This window comes from Cricetulus griseus (genome assembly GCF_003668045.3).
Source record: "Cricetulus griseus strain 17A/GY chromosome 1 unlocalized genomic scaffold, alternate assembly CriGri-PICRH-1.0 chr1_0, whole genome shotgun sequence".
NCBI lineage: Eukaryota > Metazoa > Chordata > Mammalia > Rodentia > Cricetidae > Cricetulus > Cricetulus griseus.
The window spans coordinates 58,324,131-58,344,374 of NW_023276806.1; the positions used below are offsets into that span (position 1 = coordinate 58,324,131).

Sequence of the window (20,244 nt, forward strand, 5' to 3'; positions counted from 1 at the left end):
AATCTGTTCTGTTTCCCTGCTTGGTTTTCCCGGACTCAGGAGTCGCAACACCAGGCCTGGCATGCACCTCAGACTTCCATGAGACTGACTCCACTAGAAGCACCGGAGCCCAAGCGCTTAACCCCCCTGGCAGGCTTCCTTGGGAAGCCAGGCCTGTCAGGGCCCAGTTGGTCCGTTTTCCCGGGGCATCCCTGTCTAACGCTCCAGTTCCGTTTATTTTTTTCTCCCCCTGAGGGGGTGAATTCAGCTCGAGCTTAAGAATGCAGGGAAAAGTGCACGAGAGCAATAGAGATGAATGTGTCCCAAACACGTCCTGGACTCTTGGGATGGAGAGGGGATGGATTTAGAATCAGAAAAGGAGAAGGAATAGGGAAATAGAAGTAGAAGACAACTGACAGTATAGTCTGTCTACAGGAGATCAGAAGGAACGGGATGTTTTATAGCCACCCCCACCCCACCCCCACCCCCGGCCCCGCGCACGCCTCATTGGTGGAGTGCTCCCAGTTTCTGCTGGGTCTCTCCAAGAAGCTGGAGGCCCACCATGGTCCCAGAATAGCCCAGATTCTTCATCCCCACCTTCTGGTCACCCCCGCTGCTGCCTTTTCAGAGAAGCTCTGCACCCAAACCAGTAAGTTTCTGAGGTCGTTTCGCCTCTTTTGAGAGGCGAAGACTTCACATGAATTCACATGGTGGGTAACGACTGCCATATGAATTACAGATGAGAGGTGATGAAACAACAGTTAAGAAAAACGTCCTCAGCTCAGAGGACGAAGCGGTTTCACATCCATAGACAATCCCAGAGCATTTTCAGAAGACCCAGTGTGAAGTGGGGGAGTAGCAGTTAGAAGCCCATGACAGTCCAGAAATGCTGTCTGTGGACCGAAGTCTTGGTTCTGGGCTCAGTGGGCACTTACACCGAGATGAAGGCACCCTCCTCCTACACGCTGGAATAGTAACTGGCTTGGTCTTGGGTGGGCAACCACAGCTTTGGTGAGCTCTTAAGTACAGTGGCTGGGTCATCACTAGAGAACGTTGTTTCCCTTTGCTCCTCCTCCACCTCTGGGTTTTGTTATGTTTTGTTTGTTTGTTTTGTTTTGTTTTTTGTTTTTTGTTTTTTTGAGACAGTTTCTCTGTAGCTTTGGAGCCTATCCTGGCACTCGCTCTGTAGACCAGGCTGGCCTTGAACTCACAGAGATCCGCCTGCCTCTGCCTTGCCGAGTGCTGGGATTAAAGGTGTGGGCTACCACTATTCTGCTCCACCTTTGGCTTGTATAGTCTTTTCACCTTCTCTTCTTGGATGGCCCCCCTCAGCCTTGTAGGGTGGCAGTGTGGGGGCATGTCAGATGCCTCGCTGTGACTGAGCACTCCATATAACTTGTAGCCTCTGCATCAGTAGTGACAGCTTTTTTGTTTTGTTTTGTTTTGTTTTTTGTACTAGGCATCCTTGGATAACATAACCTGAGGTAGGCCTGAGGCTGAGTCATCAGCATAGCTCCACGGAACTGTGTGGGAAAAGCAGACAGACCAGAGACCTCAGGAAACCTAGGATGTGTGGTCAGGCTAACAGAAGAGGTTTGTGGTGGTCAGAGGAGTGGGTTTGGATATGAGAAAGGGAAGGCTAAAGGGAAGCTGAGCAGAGTTTCATGAACACTGAAATTAGTCCAAGAAAAGGCAAGGTAACAGTGCAAATTGGTTCAGGAAATAGCTCGTTAGTTAAACCGAATACCAGGATGTACATACACAAACTGGAGATTGGATAGGTGAGCTGATATAACTAGCCTACATCGTCAAGAAGCTGAAAATGGCAGAGAAGAGATGGGAAGGAATCTGGTGGGGGCTTGACGACGGGGGAATTGATAGATGAGAGGTTCCTGACCATTTTCATCTGCTGGGGGGAAGACATGCAGAGGGCCAGTCAGCCTTCAAGGGGGGGGTGCCCTAGCAGCTCCCCCTCAGGAACACCCAACACGAAACTGGGGACTGCTGAAGGAGGTCCAGGTGGCATACACTACTGTGAGGTGAGAAGTGAGAGAGGGCCAGGCCAGTGCTCCACCATGCTCTACAAGCTCAGCCCACTGAGAGTGAGAGTGAGGGGGTGGCAGAGGGAACCTCAGAAACAGGAAGGTTCGGAAAGTTCTGCTGAATATTGTTAATAACCCCAACAGATATGGAGCAGCTAACAAACGCCTACATTATCTCCCAACCACTGGTCCCCACACTCCCTCCCCACACAGGGCTGTTAAGTGTCAGCTGCCTCTGTCTTGAAAAATAAATTATACATTTTAAGACACTATGTCTGCTTTTTCTTTCAGTAACAGGGGCTTGCTATTAACTATGCTCACACTGTAGTGAGGCCTCAGATCTGTGAGCCCCCCAGGGATTACAAACATATGCTACCACATCTAACAAGATACTGGAACTCTTGAGAAATGGGGCCTAGTTGGAGGAAGTTGCACCACCTAGGGTGGCCCTTCAAGGGGATATTGGGACACTGGCCTCTTCCTCTTTTTGCTTCCTGGCCATGAGGTAACAAGTTTCCTGTGGCTGTGATGTTCTGTCTTAGCATTGGCCTAAATAATGGGCCAAGTGACCAGGACCCAAGACTGCCAAAGCCGTAAGTCAAAATAAACCCTTTTCTTTATGAGTTTTGATCATCTCAGGCATTTCCCCACAACAATGACCATAAAGGGAGCAGAAAGAAATTTGGGGGTACAATGCTATGCTCATGGTCTCAGTGGTGTAACAGCTTTATAGACACACCCATATCTCAAACAGATGAATGTACGTGTATTACAGACATGGGTCCATATGTAGACATATATTAAATAGATGCAGCAATTTATACACAGTTCATATCTCAATAAAGTGACTATCATTTATCTTTAAATTTGTAATATCTAGTATAATATAAACAGCATATAAATACAATATTGAGGAATTATGACAAAAATGTACCAGTTCAGTTCAGATGCCATCCCCAACTTCAACTCCCTGTACTGTTTCTCCACTGTGTTTCTGCTCCTAGTAACTTTCCTTTCTCTTTTCATATCTCATGTGTGCTATTGCCTTCTTTAACCCTTTTCCTGAAGCCCCTTTCATAAGGTGACTTAGATTTGGAAAATAGTAGATGTTGTTTATATTATTGCAGTATATTTTTATATATGAATATACACATATCTTTTCTTTCCCCCTTAAATCTATTGTGTTAGACTGCTAGAACTTAAATTAGCAAAAATGAGAGAGCACAGGTACCTGAGAGCCATCTTCCACCCTGTATATTGTCTAAGATTTTCACTAGAGAAGGAATGTAGCCCAACATTTAATTTTCATTCTTAGATTATTAGTGAGGTTGAATATATTTAGTAACTGAAAGCAAATATGCTTTTAATTGTGAAAAATAGCAATATTTCAGGGGGTTGAGAGATGGCTCAATGGGTGAGCCAGCAAGGCTACAAGGGCCTGAGTTTGAATCCATAGCTTCCATGTAGAAAGCCGGGCATGACTGTGCACATTCCTGTAGCCCCAGAATTGAGGGGTAGGGAACACGCACATACTAAGAGTTTGCAGGCCAGCCAGCCTATCAGAAATGGTAAGTTTCCCCCTTCAGTAAAAGACCTTGCCTCAAGGCTATGAAGTGGCAAGGAAAGAAAGATGCCTGATATCCTGCTGATCTCTGCATGTACTCTCTCACACACATACACACCACACAGCACACATGCACATACACACACACACACACACACCCCACACAAATACACCACACACACATCCCACACACAGCACACATACAGATACTACACACACACACACACACACACACACACACACACACACACACACGATTAAAAACACAACACTGAGAGCCTGGCACTTGGGAATACACTTGAAATACTGCAGAAAGGTGTCTGTTTATGGAACTACTAGAACCAAGAAGGGAAATGCCTTACTCCTGAAATTCTCTGCAGCTCAGTCTACTGATAAAGCTTAGCAGAGTACCAGAAAAAAAAATGAGCCTTTTAAAAATATTTATTTCTGTGTGTATGCATGCCTGTACACATGTGCCTCTGTATGCAAAGGTCAGAAACTGGCACTGGGTGTCCTCTCTCTCTCCACTTCTTTGAAGCTGGGTCTCTCCCTGTTCCTGGCCCCCAGGCTGGTGTTTTCTCAGGTAGACCCAGAAGGCTAGAAGTCCTGGGCTCCCGTCTCCACCCTTTCAGATCTGGAGTTACAGGCATCTGCTGGCATGTAGGTGCTGGGTCCAGATCTGAGCCTCAATCCCCTTGCCCACTGAGCCATCTCTCCAGCCACCCCTCTCCACTTTTGAAGCAGGGTCTTGTTACATAGCCCAGAGTAGTCTCAAATTCGTGATTCTTCATCCTCAATGTTCTGATCTCAGATCGACAGCTCCAAATGTTTGCTCTGTCACAAACCAGTCTTCCTACCCCACGTAGAATCCTGTGCTCCACAGCTATAGCTTCACATTTGCTTGTATTCACTCTCTGTAGTGGAGACAAATTTCAATAGTTGGGATGGGGTCTGATGATTATCTCCATGTAAATGTATATAATCAAATGGTCTCAAAGTAACATCTATCCTTTTTTTCTGGGCACAGGTACCACTGCAAGATGATGCTGAGTACAAGATATGAGGGGCAGCTAGCACCTGTGTTTAGTCTAACTTTCAGATTTACAATCTCATCACTGAGCATGGTATTTGCTTTAGATTGTATGGATACCTTGCTAATTTTGCGAAGCTCCCTGGTATTGTGTTGTATTTCACACTTTTTTCATGAAGCTGTGATTTTATTACCACATTCTCAACTTTACCATAGAAATTGTGTGTTTTCTTGACTTGGTGGCATCTATTGATGCACTCAAAGTATTTGTTTTCATTTTATGTTTATCGGTGTTTTGCCTACATGTATGTCTGTGCACGGTGTGTGTGTGTGTGTGTGTGTGTGTGTGTGTGTGTGTGTGTGTGTGTAGTGTCCCCAGAGGCTAGAAGAGAGCAATGGATCCCCTGGAACTAGAGTTTCAGACTGCTATGAGCCACCCACCATGTGGATGCTGGGATTTGAACCCAGTTCCTCCAGAAAGAGCAACTAGTGATCTTAACCACGGAACCATCTCTCCAGTGCTATTGATACACTTCTTAGCAGTTGTTTCCTGGGGGTGGGGTTCCTGGTCACAATGGAATTCTAAAATACCCATTTTGCTGATTAGTTTTTGTTACCTGGCATGAGCTAGAGTCATCTGAGAAGAAACTTCAAACTGTCCTATAGGCAAGTTTATGGGTCATTTTCTTGATTAATGACTGGTGTGAGAGGACCCAGCTCACTATGTGTGGTGCCACCCTGGGTAGGTGGTCCTGGCATATATAAGAAAGCAAACTGGGCAAGCCACACAGATTAAGCCAGTCAGTAGTGTTTGTCCACACCCCCTGCTTCAGTTCCTGGTTCCAGGTTTCTGGCCTGACTTCCCTTCATAAACTGTAAGCAGAAATAAACCCTTTCCTCAAGTTGCTTCTGGTGACTGTTTTATCACAGCACTAAAAAGAGAAAACCACTGTAGTTCTAGCTGGATAACAGCTGATTTAGATTTTTCTATCTGTAAGATGAGCCTCTAATTTTCTTCATTTCATGTTTTCTTTTTACACATGGAGGTCAGGGGACAACTTGTAGGAGTTGGTTCTCTTCTTCTACCACGTGAGTCCCTGGGATGGAACTTCAGGTGTCGTTGTGGCGGCAAGCACCTTTACCCACTAAGCCATCTCATCTTGTTTGTAGGACTTGAAGAATTACCGTTTACCTATCATGCTGCCGGACTGATTCCAGGTTGGATGATCAATGTCAAGGTTATGGTAAGAAAACCCAGGAACAGGCCAGGTAAGGTGGTTTTGTCAGGATTATCAACACATAATTCCCCTTACTTTGTGTTTTCTACACTGACCACCCGTGACAGACTAGCAGTGGAAGTTTATAAAAATGTGATCAGAGCCAATGATTGAGGAAGGGGTTTACACCTTCAGTTCCATTTTCCTCACCCCTCAAGCTTTGGCCAGACTTCTGGGCTTGCACCATTATCAATCTCTCAGGGTAGGGTGGGAAAGGGAGTGAGATCCGGTTATTAATTCCTTGATATCCTCTGAGAGGTATGGAAGGTTCTTGTGTGCCTTGACACAACGTTTGTTATATGTAGCTTTCCTTCTAGGTTCCAGTAACTTCTCTTGGCTTACACTTCTTTGTACTCAAGAGGGTTAAATAGATTGGCCAATGCCACCCAGGGGTCTCTGTGCTTGACACTGTACTTTTTTTTTTATGGTTGACTGTTGTGTTTCTTCTGAGATATCATAAATAACATAACATACAGCATACAAAGAGCTTTTCTTATTATCAATACATGGAAACAAAAGAGGAACAAAGTAAATGTGTTTTCAAATGAGAAAGAACACAAGACAGAGTCATCACACTAAATCATCTCAATGGTATCCTGAAAACTACCTGAAGTTCTGACCCTGTTCATTCTTTTTTTAATCATTTTTTTAAATTTGAATTAGAAACAAGATTGTTTTACATGACAATCCCAGTTCCCTTCTCCCTACTGTCCTCCCCTACCACCCCCCCCAACTAAAACCCTATCACATACCCTTTCTTCTATTCTTCCCCTGATTCAACCTTTCTGCTCCCTCATGTCCTCTGCATCCTTGCTCTTCTTCCTTTCTCATTCTCATAGCTCCCTCCCCTCTCTTCCCCTGCTCTCAATTTGCTCAGGGGATCTTGACCTTTCCCCTTCTCCAGCGGACCATGTTTGTCTCTCTTAGGAGCCTCCTTCACCATGGTACTTCTAACACTCACGCATGTACACTTCCTCCTTTATAGAGTCAGGGGGTCTTGTGTAAGCCTGGCTGGCCTTGAATTTGCTATGTAGTTGAGCACTTGGACTCCTCCTGCTTTCATTTCTCAAGTGCTAGGAATACAATCATCTGTCACTCTATCTGCTTCATTCCTTTGTAAATAAACTTTCAATTATCCTAATTTGAATGTGTGTGCAACTTTAAAGTTGTTTACTATTCGACACCAAAAGAAACATCATATTTTGTTTCTCTCCTTTCGCCTTTCCATGGCAGAGGCATACACTAGAGGCAGAAACCAGCTCACAGATCTCGGACGTCCCATATCGCAGACAGTGTGCTGGTGTTACAGAAGGCTGTTCTTCTTCATCTTCATTCTGTTGGGAGCCAGTTCCCAGATCTTGGGTTGTGAAGCTATTCGGATGCTTGAGTAAGACAGTTCTTCACTCCCTTTCCTTACATGATCATGGCCAGTAACCAGTCTTACCATCTAGAGCCCTGCACAAGGCTACAGTGCTTATAGGTGCCAAGAGCAGGATGAGATCAGTAGACCAGTGACCTTCAGAATACATCCATGGAAGCAAGTGTCCTCTGAGCAAGACTCAGTGCCACAAGAGTCTGCAGAAGGCAACTCCAGCTCTGAGAAAGCAGCCTGTGGAGCATCACCCTGAGGCTCTTAATAGTTTTCTCTGTACACCAATATAAAACCCACATGGAGGCCAATGTTTTATGTATGATTATAATACTTAGGAAGTAACTGTGAAGACCTGACACCTACTTAACCAAAGCAACTCCCAAAGTTTTTAATCAAGTCATTTGGAAAAAAAAACCCTATTATTATTTGCAAATAAATAATGCCCACATGATTTAGAAGTATGTATAAAACAATAGAATATGGAAATAAGCTAGATGTTAGGGTTGCTATGAGGCTACTGATGTCACAACTGCATCACCACCAAGTACTCATGTCTCATTGAAAAATCAATGTACTTGTTAATGCATTTGTGCTCCAGTATTATTTTATAATCCTATATATTATATCCTATATGAAAGTCCATATAAACCATCAGGTTTGGATAAATGCATCAGTAGATTTTTCTATCCCAATTCCCAACTCTTGCTTCAGCAAACATTCTCTACTTCACTGGGAGGTACCTGGTCCTGAGTATTTGTCTGCTGGCCACCAGCTGTGGTTAAGGTGTGTAAAGTGACTCAATGTTATAATGTTCTGAACTAAAGGGAATGGGAACCTTCCCTTCAGAAGCATTTATTTACGATCAAACTAAACGAGAAAAATAAAAGAACCCCAGTACCAGGCTTTTTAAGATTCCGGAAGAAGAAAATTAAGTTTCTTTCACCAACTATGACCTCATGAGACGATCACGGTAGAACAAAGCACCAGAGTCGGAAAAGAGTGGAGCATGATTTCACTGAGCCTTGACATGGAACCTTTTTTTATTTTTTGATAAAAATGTTTTCATATAAATTTCATCTTAAACTACTTGTAGAATGAAAATTTTTAAAAGTAAAAACAGTACGCATTTTCCTTCCTATGTTTATAGTCAGGAGCATGCAGTCATTTTCTGGTTACTGAGTTTCTCATACAAACAGATATAATGTCACTTTTCAGGGAAATGTACACAAGGAAGTTGCCATAGTACCAAAATAGTTATGGGTGGGGGCCTCAGGACATAGACATGTGTCCTTCCAAATAGTCCTCATACATTCAAGGCGCTGGTTCAAGTCTAGGTTCTGAAACCACACGCTAACAGACCTTATTACACCTTTGGTTCTTTTCTATGCAAGGCTTTCGAGCGACCAAGTTCAATCAAGTGCTGTGGCAGACCTGTGCTGAAGCCTTTCATTGAAATCTTTAACTCAGTCTCTTTCCTTCAATTCCCCCACCATCACATAAGTCAGAAAACAATGCTTAAAACAAAAAAAAGAACAAATTAAAAAAATTCTCAAAGGCATGTGGAAGTCAAAGGAAGGAAGAATTCATGGAAATAAAAATAAATCCAAAACAGGGGTCTATGCATGGACTAAAGGATATGTCCTATAAGAACCTAACCTCTGATTCAGACCCCATGAGAAAGGGGTTATGCACCCCTCCCTTTCCTAAACACCTACATAGGTCAAGAGTTCTAACATCTACAGCATGGGCCAGACGTATAATTGGCAGTGTTGTCCTCATCTCTGTAGCCCGTTGTCTGTAATGGCAGCTTCTACATCCCTCCTCCTAAACCCTAAAGATCTACTTTGAGAGATCCTGGAGGGAGAAACAGCAAATTTGTTCTCCGTTGTGTCTGGGGAAGGACCAGGGTATTACAGACCCAGTGCCTGGCTTAGAGGCTGTTCCCAGGCAGTGGCACTAGAGCTGGGGGCAGAGAGGTCCATACACACACAGGCTCTCTTAATCTGGGACTGTCCATGGGGAGACAGTCACCATTTAGGGCAGTAAAATGTCTGCACACCATGAAAAGGGCTGGTAGGATGATGTTACCTCATGTGAATAAAACCAAATGACCAAATGTAATCTGCCATAGACCAGGACGGAACAAATTGTTTTTGTTGATTGAATGAACTTGGATGGGACTAAAAAATCCCCATTTGTTTTTATAGACTACCATGGTAACAGACACAGAGTTACTACAGGGGTTCACAAACTGACAAATGAGTGGGGGACACTTATTTCAACTACTCCAGAAATAAAGACTATTGCTAAAACAACAACAACAACAAAACCTAAAACAAACAAACAAGCAACCCCCCCCCCAGGTAATCTACCTACTAATATACACAAAGGCTTCAGCAGAACTCATTTTTTTTGTGTCATGGGCATCCCGGCACCAGGGGGAAGTGATGAGATGACCACACGGCCAATTATTAACTGACTGAAGGGGTAGATGGAGAAAACCACCGTCCTAGTTTTACATCTGACAAAGGCCACTGAGACCACAATACAAGAAGCAGGTTTGGATGAGGTACAATCTTAATCTGAACACAAGGACAATGCAGAGCAAGTCTCAGCCATCATCAGCTGAAGGTGACTCTAGAGAAAGAAGAAAATGAAGCAAAGACGAGCAAAGACTGCTTCATCACGTGTGCTCAGGGGACTGTCCATTCTCCACTTCTGCAACCCAGACACAGATCCCATGTCTTTACTGAGAACTGTGTGTACCAATGACTCAGATCACACAGTGTGGAGGGAAACGGATAAACCAGCCTCTGGCCTCGAAGAAAACTGGTCATAAGGAAGGTGACAGTCATTGAGTCCCCCGAGCCTCAGGCAAGCTCGGTCCTAAGTGGCAATCTCTGAGGATCAGTGCAGCAGCCAAGAGTCCCTTCATCTGCTGGATCAATGAGTCCCAGAATTTGGGGATGAATGTGCTTCACAGTGGCAGTCAGTGGAGGGCCTGCAGGTGGGCAATTGCTTCTTGAGCCAGTTAGCTTATCTCTTGGTCATTCCAACATTCTCCTACTTTTCCTGCTTTACAACACAATGGGAGTATCATAGTACCCAGGTCTCCTAGAGTACACGTTTATACTGAATAGGCCAACACACAGAAGAACAATTTATATCCTCCCCCTGGTGAGTGCATATGGGGCCCCACACCTACATGCGGGGGAAGAGAATTAAGGTGCAGGTTCTGAAGGGGTCTCCTATCCCCCAAATATCTTGCTTTCTCCTTCCTTTCAGGAATGAAAGATGAAGACTGCAGTGTGTGCATTTCCATAGAAGCATACTTCAAAGGCCGAGGCTGTGAACCATAACCAGAGTAAACCCTGTGAGGCTCCTTTGGGGTAGTGGGCATGTGGGGACAGAGGCTGGAGTTGTTTTCCAGGGCAGGAATGATTAAAAGCACAAAAGTCTTGCCTATTACACACTGATGGGGATCAACCACAGACAGGTGCAGAGAGGACAGCACCAAGTGAAGTCAAGGCCAATTCCAGGGTTGAGAAGATAAGACAGGTGGACCTGGGCAGAATCCCAGGCACAATTCCCAGTCTGACTCCCAGCAGAATCTCCTCCTGGATACAGAAGCCCCCAGGGCTTAAAATGATGTTCAAGCTGCAAGAATGTCTGGCTATAAAAGGCCTCCATCGTATTCTCCAAAAAGAAGAGAGTGAGCCTCTTTGTATTCATCTCGCATCTCCATGATCTCGCCCGATGGTCACAGGTTAGTAGGAGCTGAGTCCGCCTCTAAAAGTGCACAGATATTCAGTAAAGATGAATACGATGCTTCTCTCGCTTGTCGGAAAGTTGGGAGCATCTTCTCTCCTGCCTCCAAAAGCTGGTTACAGAGGTTTCTTCATTTCTCTTCGGATAACCTTCATTTGTTCCTCAGCAGCATGTACGATAAGCACTTTCATCTCTATGCCTGAGGCAGACTCTTCACGCATAAACCTGCATGTTGCTGTGTGGTGGCTCAGACATGTGTGTTCCAGGCCCCCGCTGACCTCCTCCTACACCTCCAGGAGTAGGGCTGGTGGTCACATCTGACCAGTCAGAAGCAGAGTGGGGGGAAGAGCTTGACCATTGGTCAGGAGACTCTGGGGATGGTGTCAGGTAGGGATGCTCACCCTGGAGGTGACCGCCGTGACTGGGGGTTCGCTCAGCAGCATTTGAGGAGGCATAGCTGTGCTGGGAGGGGGGTGTGGGGTACTTCCCCACAGAGGCTGGGAATGGATGATAGGTTGGGACAATGGTTTGAGCTACCTGCCCCTCCTGCTGGGGCATCATGGTAGGTGGGAAAGCCACACCGGGCAAACGGGCCATCTCTGGGATCTGGTACATAGGGGGCAAGGAGCCTGCAACAGCTGGAGGGCAGTTGGACTGCGTCTGAGGAGCTCCAGCTGCCTGGGCAATGCTGCCTTTTGGGATGAGCTGGAAAGTCACAATGGGGGGCAAGGGCTCCCGCTGGGTAGAGACATGCTTCCCCTCTGGTGGTCTGCTCTGAGGAGCTATGCCAGGGTGGGCTCCCTCAGCAGGAGCCAGGACCATGCCAAACATTTCATTGTACTGGGTCTCATTCATCTCCACACGGTTCATCCAGTCTGCTGGGACAGTAACTGGATGTAACCTGCCCAAGCTTCCTGCACTGCCACTGCCTGGGGGGACGATGTGGTGGTGGGATAACAGCTGGCTGACTGAGGGAAGCACAGTGCTGGCTCCAGGAGCCAAAGGCTGCATTTCATGAAGGTTAGAGAAAGACGGTGCATGCTGGGCCCGCACTGGGACAGCGGGGGCAGCAGCAGCCAGCAGAGGGGTGGGTGAGGCCTGCAAGATTCCAGGGGACGTGATCATGGGAGAGGATGTGGCATCAGAAACATACGTGTGGGGAGACTCGAGAGAATCGACAGGGGATAAAGTCACTGAGCTCTCCGACAGCTGGACCTTCTCACTCAGAGACTTCTTTCTCCTATTCCCCTTGACATCCTTGGCCTCCTTGGCAAGGTTCGGCAGGCTCGTGGGCATGGTGCTCTTGGTGTTGGGCCGTCTAGCCTTCTTACCCATTGGGGTGTGCTTCAGACTGAGGAAAGACCTATTGGGCCCACAAAGGACAGGTGACAGAGCAGATGTCAGTACTGTCCCTGGAGGGCTTGGAGTCACGTTATACTCGTCCAGGAGGCGAACAATGTCATGGTGCATGCGATCCCGAGCCACATCCCGAGGAAGGCGGTCCATGTGGTCTGTGATGTCCCGATTGGCAAAGTGGTCTAGCAGGATCTTGGCTGCTTCATAACTTCCCTCCCGGGCAGCAAGGAACAAAGGTGTCTCTTCCTGAAGAAAGACACAAGAACACATCTTAATACCTAGAGAATATAAGAATGTTTCTATTTCTGCCCCCACCCCCAATTTACCCAGGAGATCTCATCTATTTTTCCTTCTCAGGGTGATCCATGTGGCTCTGTTACCTAACTTCTCGGGGAAGGGGGGGGGGGTGGCGGCCTGTGGATGGTATGTAAAACGAATTAAAAAAAAATGGTGTTTCCAACCTTCATTCTTTATCTCTTTAGTATTTGCTTTCTAAGTGCTTCCCCTAGAAATGTTAATGCTGTAGACACACAGTACATCTGCCTATGTACTGAATGTGTATCTGTGATTTCTGCAGAGATCTCATTTCTCCCAAAGGCCTCACTGTGCTCTCAGGAGCATCATCTGCTTACACAGCAATCACTGAGATAAAGCAGGCCTCCCACCCAGAGATTCCTCTGAGAGAGGCAAGCTTATCTATCCACATGGAGTGCTGAGAGGATATCGGATTACAGATAAGAAAGAGAGGAGAAACCAAGGTATGCAAAGAATTCAGAACACAGGAGAGGAGCGGGGGCAGGACATGAAAGTCAGAACTAAAATAAAGGAAAAGGAGTAAATGAAAAGGGATAAAGGAGGGGATCATGGCAGGCAGCTCGGTCGGGAGAACACCATGGTTTCCAAGGACAGAACAACAAAGACCTGCACAGAGAAAGCGGGCAATGGTTGTGAGCATGGACAGAGCATCCCACAGAAGACACTGTTGAAGGAGAAAGGCAGGGGGGTCACACCAAGTTCTTTTCAGGACAGCGTGATGACTGAGCACTCAACAGGGAGGGACTCTGTCCCAACAAGCCCCATATTCTTCTTCAGGGTCTCTGGACCTGGCTATGCCAAAAAGCTTCCTTCCATAAGTGGCCTCCTAAATAAGACACTGCTAAAAGCTGCCCCAGGCTCTGTGCCTACCTTATTGTCCTGCATGTCTCGGTTGGCCCCATTCTTCAACAGCAAAAGAGTCGCCTCCACGTTATTGACAGCAGCTGCCCAGTGGAGGGCAGATTTTCCTGCAGGGGCAACATTTTATAAGTACACAGAAGAGTAGACTGGCACTAAGGAAAACACCCTGGCTTTTTAAGGAAGGCTTGAGCTCCCTGGGGAGCAGCAGGAAGTCATTGGCTGAGGGAGCTCACAGGACAGCACAGCTGTATTTTCTTTTCCCTTTGTTCTCAGAATATTCCAGAACAGGCTGGGAGCCCCTAGGTAAAAGGATCCCTGTGTCTAATATATATGTCCTCCACATGCGTAACCTTCACATACTGAAAATGGTAAACATTTCATTTTACGCCAATTGCACAGTTAGGATATCTCACAATCTGCCCCCCCCCACTCCCACCCAGGGAATCTGCTCCCATATTAAGAGTGGTTATGGCAAGGAACCCACACAAACTTTTCATGAACATTTTTTTGAGGCCCCCAAACCCTCATCCAAAACAAAACAACCCTCCAAACTTTTCATCTTAATCTAGGGACTCCTACCACTCAGCTCTTTGAGCCCTACAGATTGAAGGGAAACCGTATGAATGATGGGCAAGAGAATGAAGGACCCTCCAACGGATTCCGATCTGGGAAAGGTCTCTCAGGGGCATGTAACAATTCTCTTGCTTAGAGACGTGCTTTGCGGACAAGAATCCCAACCCAAGTCCTTGTCCCTACCATGATCGTCCACTGCATTCACATCTGCTTGGCAATTGATCAGTTCTGCCACCATTCCTTCCACAGCCAGGCGGGCAGCCAGAATCAGGGGCGTAGTACCATCATTCATTCTGGCATCTAGATCGGTTACTCGGTTGCGGATCAGAATCTAGAAAAGAAGCCAGAAAAAAATGTCCCTTAGATGAAGAAAAAGAATGAAACAGAAGCATTCCAATGAGGCTATCCTGGGTGTTCCTAGATGGCAGGAAAAATTGTATTATCTTCTTTCCCTAGACACGATAATATCTAATCATTACACAGTTGCTGAATAAAGCCATGGACCACTGGTAGATGATCGGAACATACTGGCCCACCAGGATGATGTTCTGGTATCTATAGGGAGGGGACTGTGTGTGTGGTGGCAGTGGAGGATCACAACTTCAGTCATGTGCATAGCCTGAGGTCATCCAGAACATTCCCAACTTCCTCATTAGGTTAAAATAACAGAGTATCAAGGAATACACTGTCAACTCATGTTAGGGATCAGCTGTAGAACACAGACAGGCAGAGCTACAGAGAGAGGATTTGGACCAGTTACTGCTTCCATCTGACCTGTGCATCTTTGAGGCTTCTTTGTATATCAAAATATTGCTGAGCAAGATTCAGAACCCTGCTGCTGAATGAATCACTCTCTGGCTGTTCAAAGTAGGTCAGCTGGCTTTCCTCCCTTTTCTATCAAGCATTAACTGACTTCTGAATGAATTCAATGAGACAGTAAGTGTTTTAGCAAAGTGAAAACATTACAGGCCTATAAAAATTATCTTATTTAGTGTGTGTTGCAGGCATGTTTGTGCTATGGTACACACATAGAGGTCAGAGGTCAACCTGCAGGAATCAAATCAGTTCTCTTATTTTACTCTGTGGATCCTAGGGACTGAACTAGGGGTTTCAGGATTGGTGGCAGAGCTTTGTGGTGGTGTGAATGAGATGTCTCCAGTAAGTCTCAGGGGCATTTCATTATTTGGACCCCAGTTGGTGGCCATTGGGGAAGGATTAGGAGGTGTAGCCTTGCTGGAGGAATTATGTCATGGGGGCAGGTTTTGAAAAAGACTTGTGCCATTCCCAGTTGCTCTCCACCTTCTGTTTGCAGTTCAAGGGGTGTGCTCTCTGCTCTTCCTTCCACCATCGTGGATTCTAATCCTCTGGAAGCATAAGCCCCATTAATGTCAGCACTTTACCCAGGGCCACCTTATGCTTCGTGTTTAAACCAACTCCTAAGCTCTTCACCTGGAAGACGCCTTGGGCATCTGCGGCAACAGCAGCATGAAGAGGGCAGCGGCCCATGTTGTCCTGGGCATTGGCATCTGCACCAGCATCCAGGAGGCGTTTGGCGGCATCAGCCCGTGAGTAACGGGCTGCAAGGTGCAGGGCCATCTCACCAGTCCTATCTGTCTGTGCCTGAAGGCTGGCGCCCTGGTAGACCAAGTCCGTGATGATGTTGGCAGAAGAGTCCTCTGCGTCTTCATCTTCATCGCTTAGATCTGAGCTGCCTCCTCGGAGAGAAGCCAGCATCAGTGGGGTACACCCATCTGCAGGAAGGCAAAGTTCCAAATGTGTTCAAAGAGAAGGAAATTAACCCATTACTGGAACAGTTCAGCTGAACCCCATCATGCTATGGGAAGTGAGTTCCCTATGCTTATAGTAGCTGTGACAGGTTGTACATGGCCATAGCAGTCATCTGAAGAGTGAGAAAGTAGCCACCTTCGGATCTGGGGCTCTTCCTTATGCTGAACAAGCTTTTGAGTTTAAGTGGTGTGATGATTTAACGAGACAGCATTGTAAATAGACAATATAAATAAACCTCTGTGCCTAAGACAGGAACTACAGTAGTTCTCTGCACTCTACTGTGGGATACTGTGGTGGTTTGAATAAGAATGGCCCCCAGGAGGTGGTATTATTTTAGAAGGACTATGGGTGTGCTCTTGTTGGAGGAGGTATGTCACTAGGGGTGGGCTTTGGGGTTTCAAAAGCCCATGCCAGGCTTAGTCTCTCTGTCTCTGATCTGTGTTTGTCTCTCTCTCCCTGCCTGCATGTCACGATGTAGCTCTTAACTACTTTGCTTTGGTCACAATGTCTCTTCACAGCAACAGAAGAGTGACTAAAACAGATACTATTTTTCTTTCCTTTTTTACTTTTCTGGTTTTGCTAAAGTCCTTTTTATCCCTTATTTTTTCTTTTTTTAAAAACTGGAATTATAAACAAGATTGTTTTACATGTCGATCCCAGTTCCCTCTCCTTCCCCTATCACCACCCCCCCCCCAACTAAAACCCTATCTATCACATATCCTTTCTGCTCCCCAGGGACGGTGAGGCCTTCCATAGGGTGTCATCAGAGTCTATCGCGTCCTTTGGGATAGGGCCTAGGCCCATCCCCGTGTGTCTTGGCTCAGGGAGTATCTCTCTATGTGGAATGGGCTCCCAAAGTCCACACCTATGCTAGGGATAAATACTAAACTACTACAGGAAGTCCTGTAGATTTCCGAGGTCTCCTCACTGAAACCCATGTTCCTGGGGTCTGGATCAGTCCCATGCTGGTTTCCCAGATATCAGTCTAGGGACCAAGAGCTCCCCGTTGTTCAGGTCAGCTATTTCTGTGGGTTTCACCAGCCTGGACTGGACCTCTTTGCTCATCCTTCTCTGCAACTGGATTCCAGTTCAGTTCATTGATTAGTTATGGGTGTCTGCTTCTACTTCTACCAGCTGCTGGATGAAGACTATAGGATGGCATATATGACTTATATACCAGACACTATTTTTCTATTCCCCCTAAAATCTAATTCACTTAATTAGCCTGCTTATCCTCAGTATATTGTATGTAAAGCAATGCCAAATCCTTTCCTTTCTTTGAAATCTGCATTTTTAATTAAAAAATTAAGGATTTATTTATTTAATGCGTATGAGTGTTTTGTCTACATGTATTTTTACACCATGTATATATAGTGCTCATGCATGCCAGAAAATGGTGTTGAATCCTCTGGAACTGGAGTTCCAGATGGTTGTGAGCCACTATGTGGGTGCTGAGAACTGAATCCAGGTCCTCGGTAAGAGCAGCCAATGCTCTTAACCACCGAGCCCTCTTTCTAGCCCATAATTTAAAAATACTTAAATATTTATTTTGTTGTATGTGTATGATGTGTACATATGCGCATGACCATAGCCCATGTATGAGAATGATGTGTGTGTGTCGTGTGTGCATATGCCATAACATGCACGTGGAGGCCCGAGGACAACTCTGTCTGACTTCTACATGGATTCCGAGGCTTGAACTCGGGTGGTCAGGCTTTTGTGGCACTGAGTGCTCACTGAGCAATCAGCCTCATTATCCCCAGGTTCATAATTTCCTTGTGGCTGTATTTCTTACACACGTTTCCTCAAGCTCATTTAGTGTCTGTGGAGTTGGCAGGGGCACCTGGCCAGGTGGAGAAATGCTAAACAACCAGGCAGAATTAAAGCACTGACCTGGGCCTCGGACATTCACGTCTAGCACAGCCACCTCCTGCTCTGCCTGAGGAGGAGTGAGTGCCAGCGATGGAGTCCGGCGGATGTCTGCAGCTTCAAGGTGCTGCTGTGTCCACGGGCGTCGATCAATGGGGTCCTCTTCTGACAGCAAAGCCTCATCTTCAGCCTGGATTGGGAAAAACAGTTGTCTGTCATTAACCCGAGCCCTCCACAAGCTGCTGGCGGGGGCTGAGAAGTGGCAGGCTCTCGCCACCTCTTTTAACCTCCACTCTGTATTCCCTGTCATCCTGTGTCACTAACTACTGTGGCTTCCCACCACTGGCAGTTGTGGTTTCCAGTCACGTCTGTGCATCTAGATAGCTCTCCTGTACCCCATCCCAAACTCTAGGCTCCAGCCCTAATCTGCTACTTCTAGCATCATATTCTCATTTCTGGGTCTTTGTCTGCTTCTTCTCTCTGCCTACAACGGTCTCCTCTGACTTTCGGTTAAATTTTAATTCTTGTTGGACTGAAAAAGTTCCGTTCCTCTTCACTCCGCTGACCATGTGGCATCTGGTTACATGGCTCTCAAACACCAGCAGACTGTAAGTCATCTTTCTTTAAAAAATTTTAAACTAAGTGTACAAAATATTGGGTCTTTGCAAACATATCATTATACCTTGCTGATATATTTACCCCACACCCATTTCCTTGCCTCCTTCCAAACAAGCCCCCTTGTGTAGGTTTTTCCTGCCCTATCTAGTTAAATACAGATTAATGTGAGAGAAAGCATGCAATATTTTGCTTTTCTTTCAACTGGAAGGTTCTTGAGAAGAGAGAATAAACCTCGCTCAAGGTTGCCTATCTGCACTGACACAGTACCTGGTCCAGAGCACGCATTGAGGGAGGACGAGGAGAAATAACCACGTGAATTTAAAAGCATCTGTGCTTTCCTGAATGCTTTGTAAGAGGAAACAGGCAAGAGGCATTCTAGTAACTGCTGGTCTGATTCCTCACAACAGCTCAGAAAGGAAACTATTATTATTATTATTATTATTATTATTACTATTTTATAAACAAGGAACATTAAATACAAAGAGGTTTTAAGTAACCACCATAAAATAGCAGGCTTTTGATTCTGAACTCATTCTGACTGATGAGAACAATGTTTTTTGTTGTTGCTACTTCTTTAATTTTTTTGAGATTATAATATAATCACGCCATTTTCCCCTTCTTCTTTCTCCCTCCAAGCCTCCCATATGTCCCTCCTTGCTGTCTTTCAAATTCAGGCCTCTTCTTTTTTTTTTTTCATTAGCTCTTGTTGAATGCATATAGAGCCCTAAATACAACCTTCTTGGTTTGTAGAATGTTACTTGGACATGCTTTCAGGGTGACTAGAGCAATGTTTTCATTTGTTTGTTTTGTTTAGTTTTGGAGGTAGCTCAGACTGGCCTCAAACTTGAGATTCCCCTGCCTCAGTCTCCAGATTGCTGGGACCACACCTGGTTTAAAGCGATGTTCCTAACTGTCATGCTCAGTTACCTCCTGAGAAATTAATGGTGTTAGCGTTGGCTTTCTTCACTGTGAAATCTCATCTCTTCTTATAGAAATGTCAGAGATGTATCCATAAGGGAACCGTGAACACTCGCCCACCAGTCCTGACTCAACAAACATGAGCATGACACCTGGGCCAGAAGGCAGGCTAGCTTTACTATTTTTAAAAGGTCTTCTTGAAGAATATACAAGGGCAACCAACACTATCAATACTCCAAAGGTCCTGATATTCATGGGGGTCTAGGAAAGCCACTGTCTGGGAAACAGATAAATGTGGAATGTGGTTCCATGATGGCTAGCAACAGGGCTTTGTCTGGACAGCTTACCTTGGCTTTCTTTGGCTGGGGTCCTTCATCATCAACCCAATGTTCACTTGTCCCAGAACCAATCAGGTTAGCCTCTGACACTTGCACTGAGAGATTTCTGATGATAATTCAGGGGAAAACAAGAGCAGAGGTTATGGCTGAACAAATATAGTAGCTTTCAACATTGTACCAACAACATATGCCCAGGCTATCCTCTGGCATGGCCCAACAGGATGGGATGTGCAGTCCTTTTTAAAGATTACATTACTATGTTTTAAAATTACATGAATATGTCTCTGTGTGTATCTAAGCATGTGAGTTCAGGTGTCTGCAGAAACCAAAGGGGTTAGCCCCACCTGGAGCTGGAGTTACAAGGGTTGTAAGCCACCCAAAGTGGGTCAGTTCATGTTCTTGACTCCTGAGGTATGTCTCCAGCCCCTGTAATCATATTACACATTCAGAGGACAACTTGGAGTTGTCATGGGGGGTCTATCCTCCCACCATGTAGGACCAGCAAGGACCAAACTCAGGTCATCAAAGCTTCCAATGTGCACTTTTTGCCTCCTGAGCCCATCTTAGCAGCCTTGG

The 20,244-nt window shown here is 45.7% G+C and overlaps 1 protein-coding gene across 1 annotated transcript in view; it reads right to left on the bottom strand.

Annotated features, from left to right (window-relative positions):
- Nucleotides 1–8,280: 8,280 nt before the first annotated feature.
- Nucleotides 8,281–20,244, bottom strand: part of Notch2 (notch receptor 2) — a 132,162-nt gene continuing 120,198 nt past the window's right edge. Inside the window, exons 29-34 of the mRNA XM_027393764.2 lie at nucleotides 19,678–19,774; nucleotides 17,819–17,984; nucleotides 15,587–15,888; nucleotides 14,321–14,468; nucleotides 13,574–13,671; nucleotides 8,281–12,634 (exon numbers count right to left, since the gene is read on the bottom strand). Coding sequence (XP_027249565.2) covers nucleotides 11,246–12,634; nucleotides 13,574–13,671; nucleotides 14,321–14,468; nucleotides 15,587–15,888; nucleotides 17,819–17,984; nucleotides 19,678–19,774 — 2,200 coding nt within the window. The 3' untranslated portion in view covers nucleotides 8,281–11,245. The remainder of the gene's footprint in view (nucleotides 12,635–13,573; nucleotides 13,672–14,320; nucleotides 14,469–15,586; nucleotides 15,889–17,818; nucleotides 17,985–19,677; nucleotides 19,775–20,244) is intronic.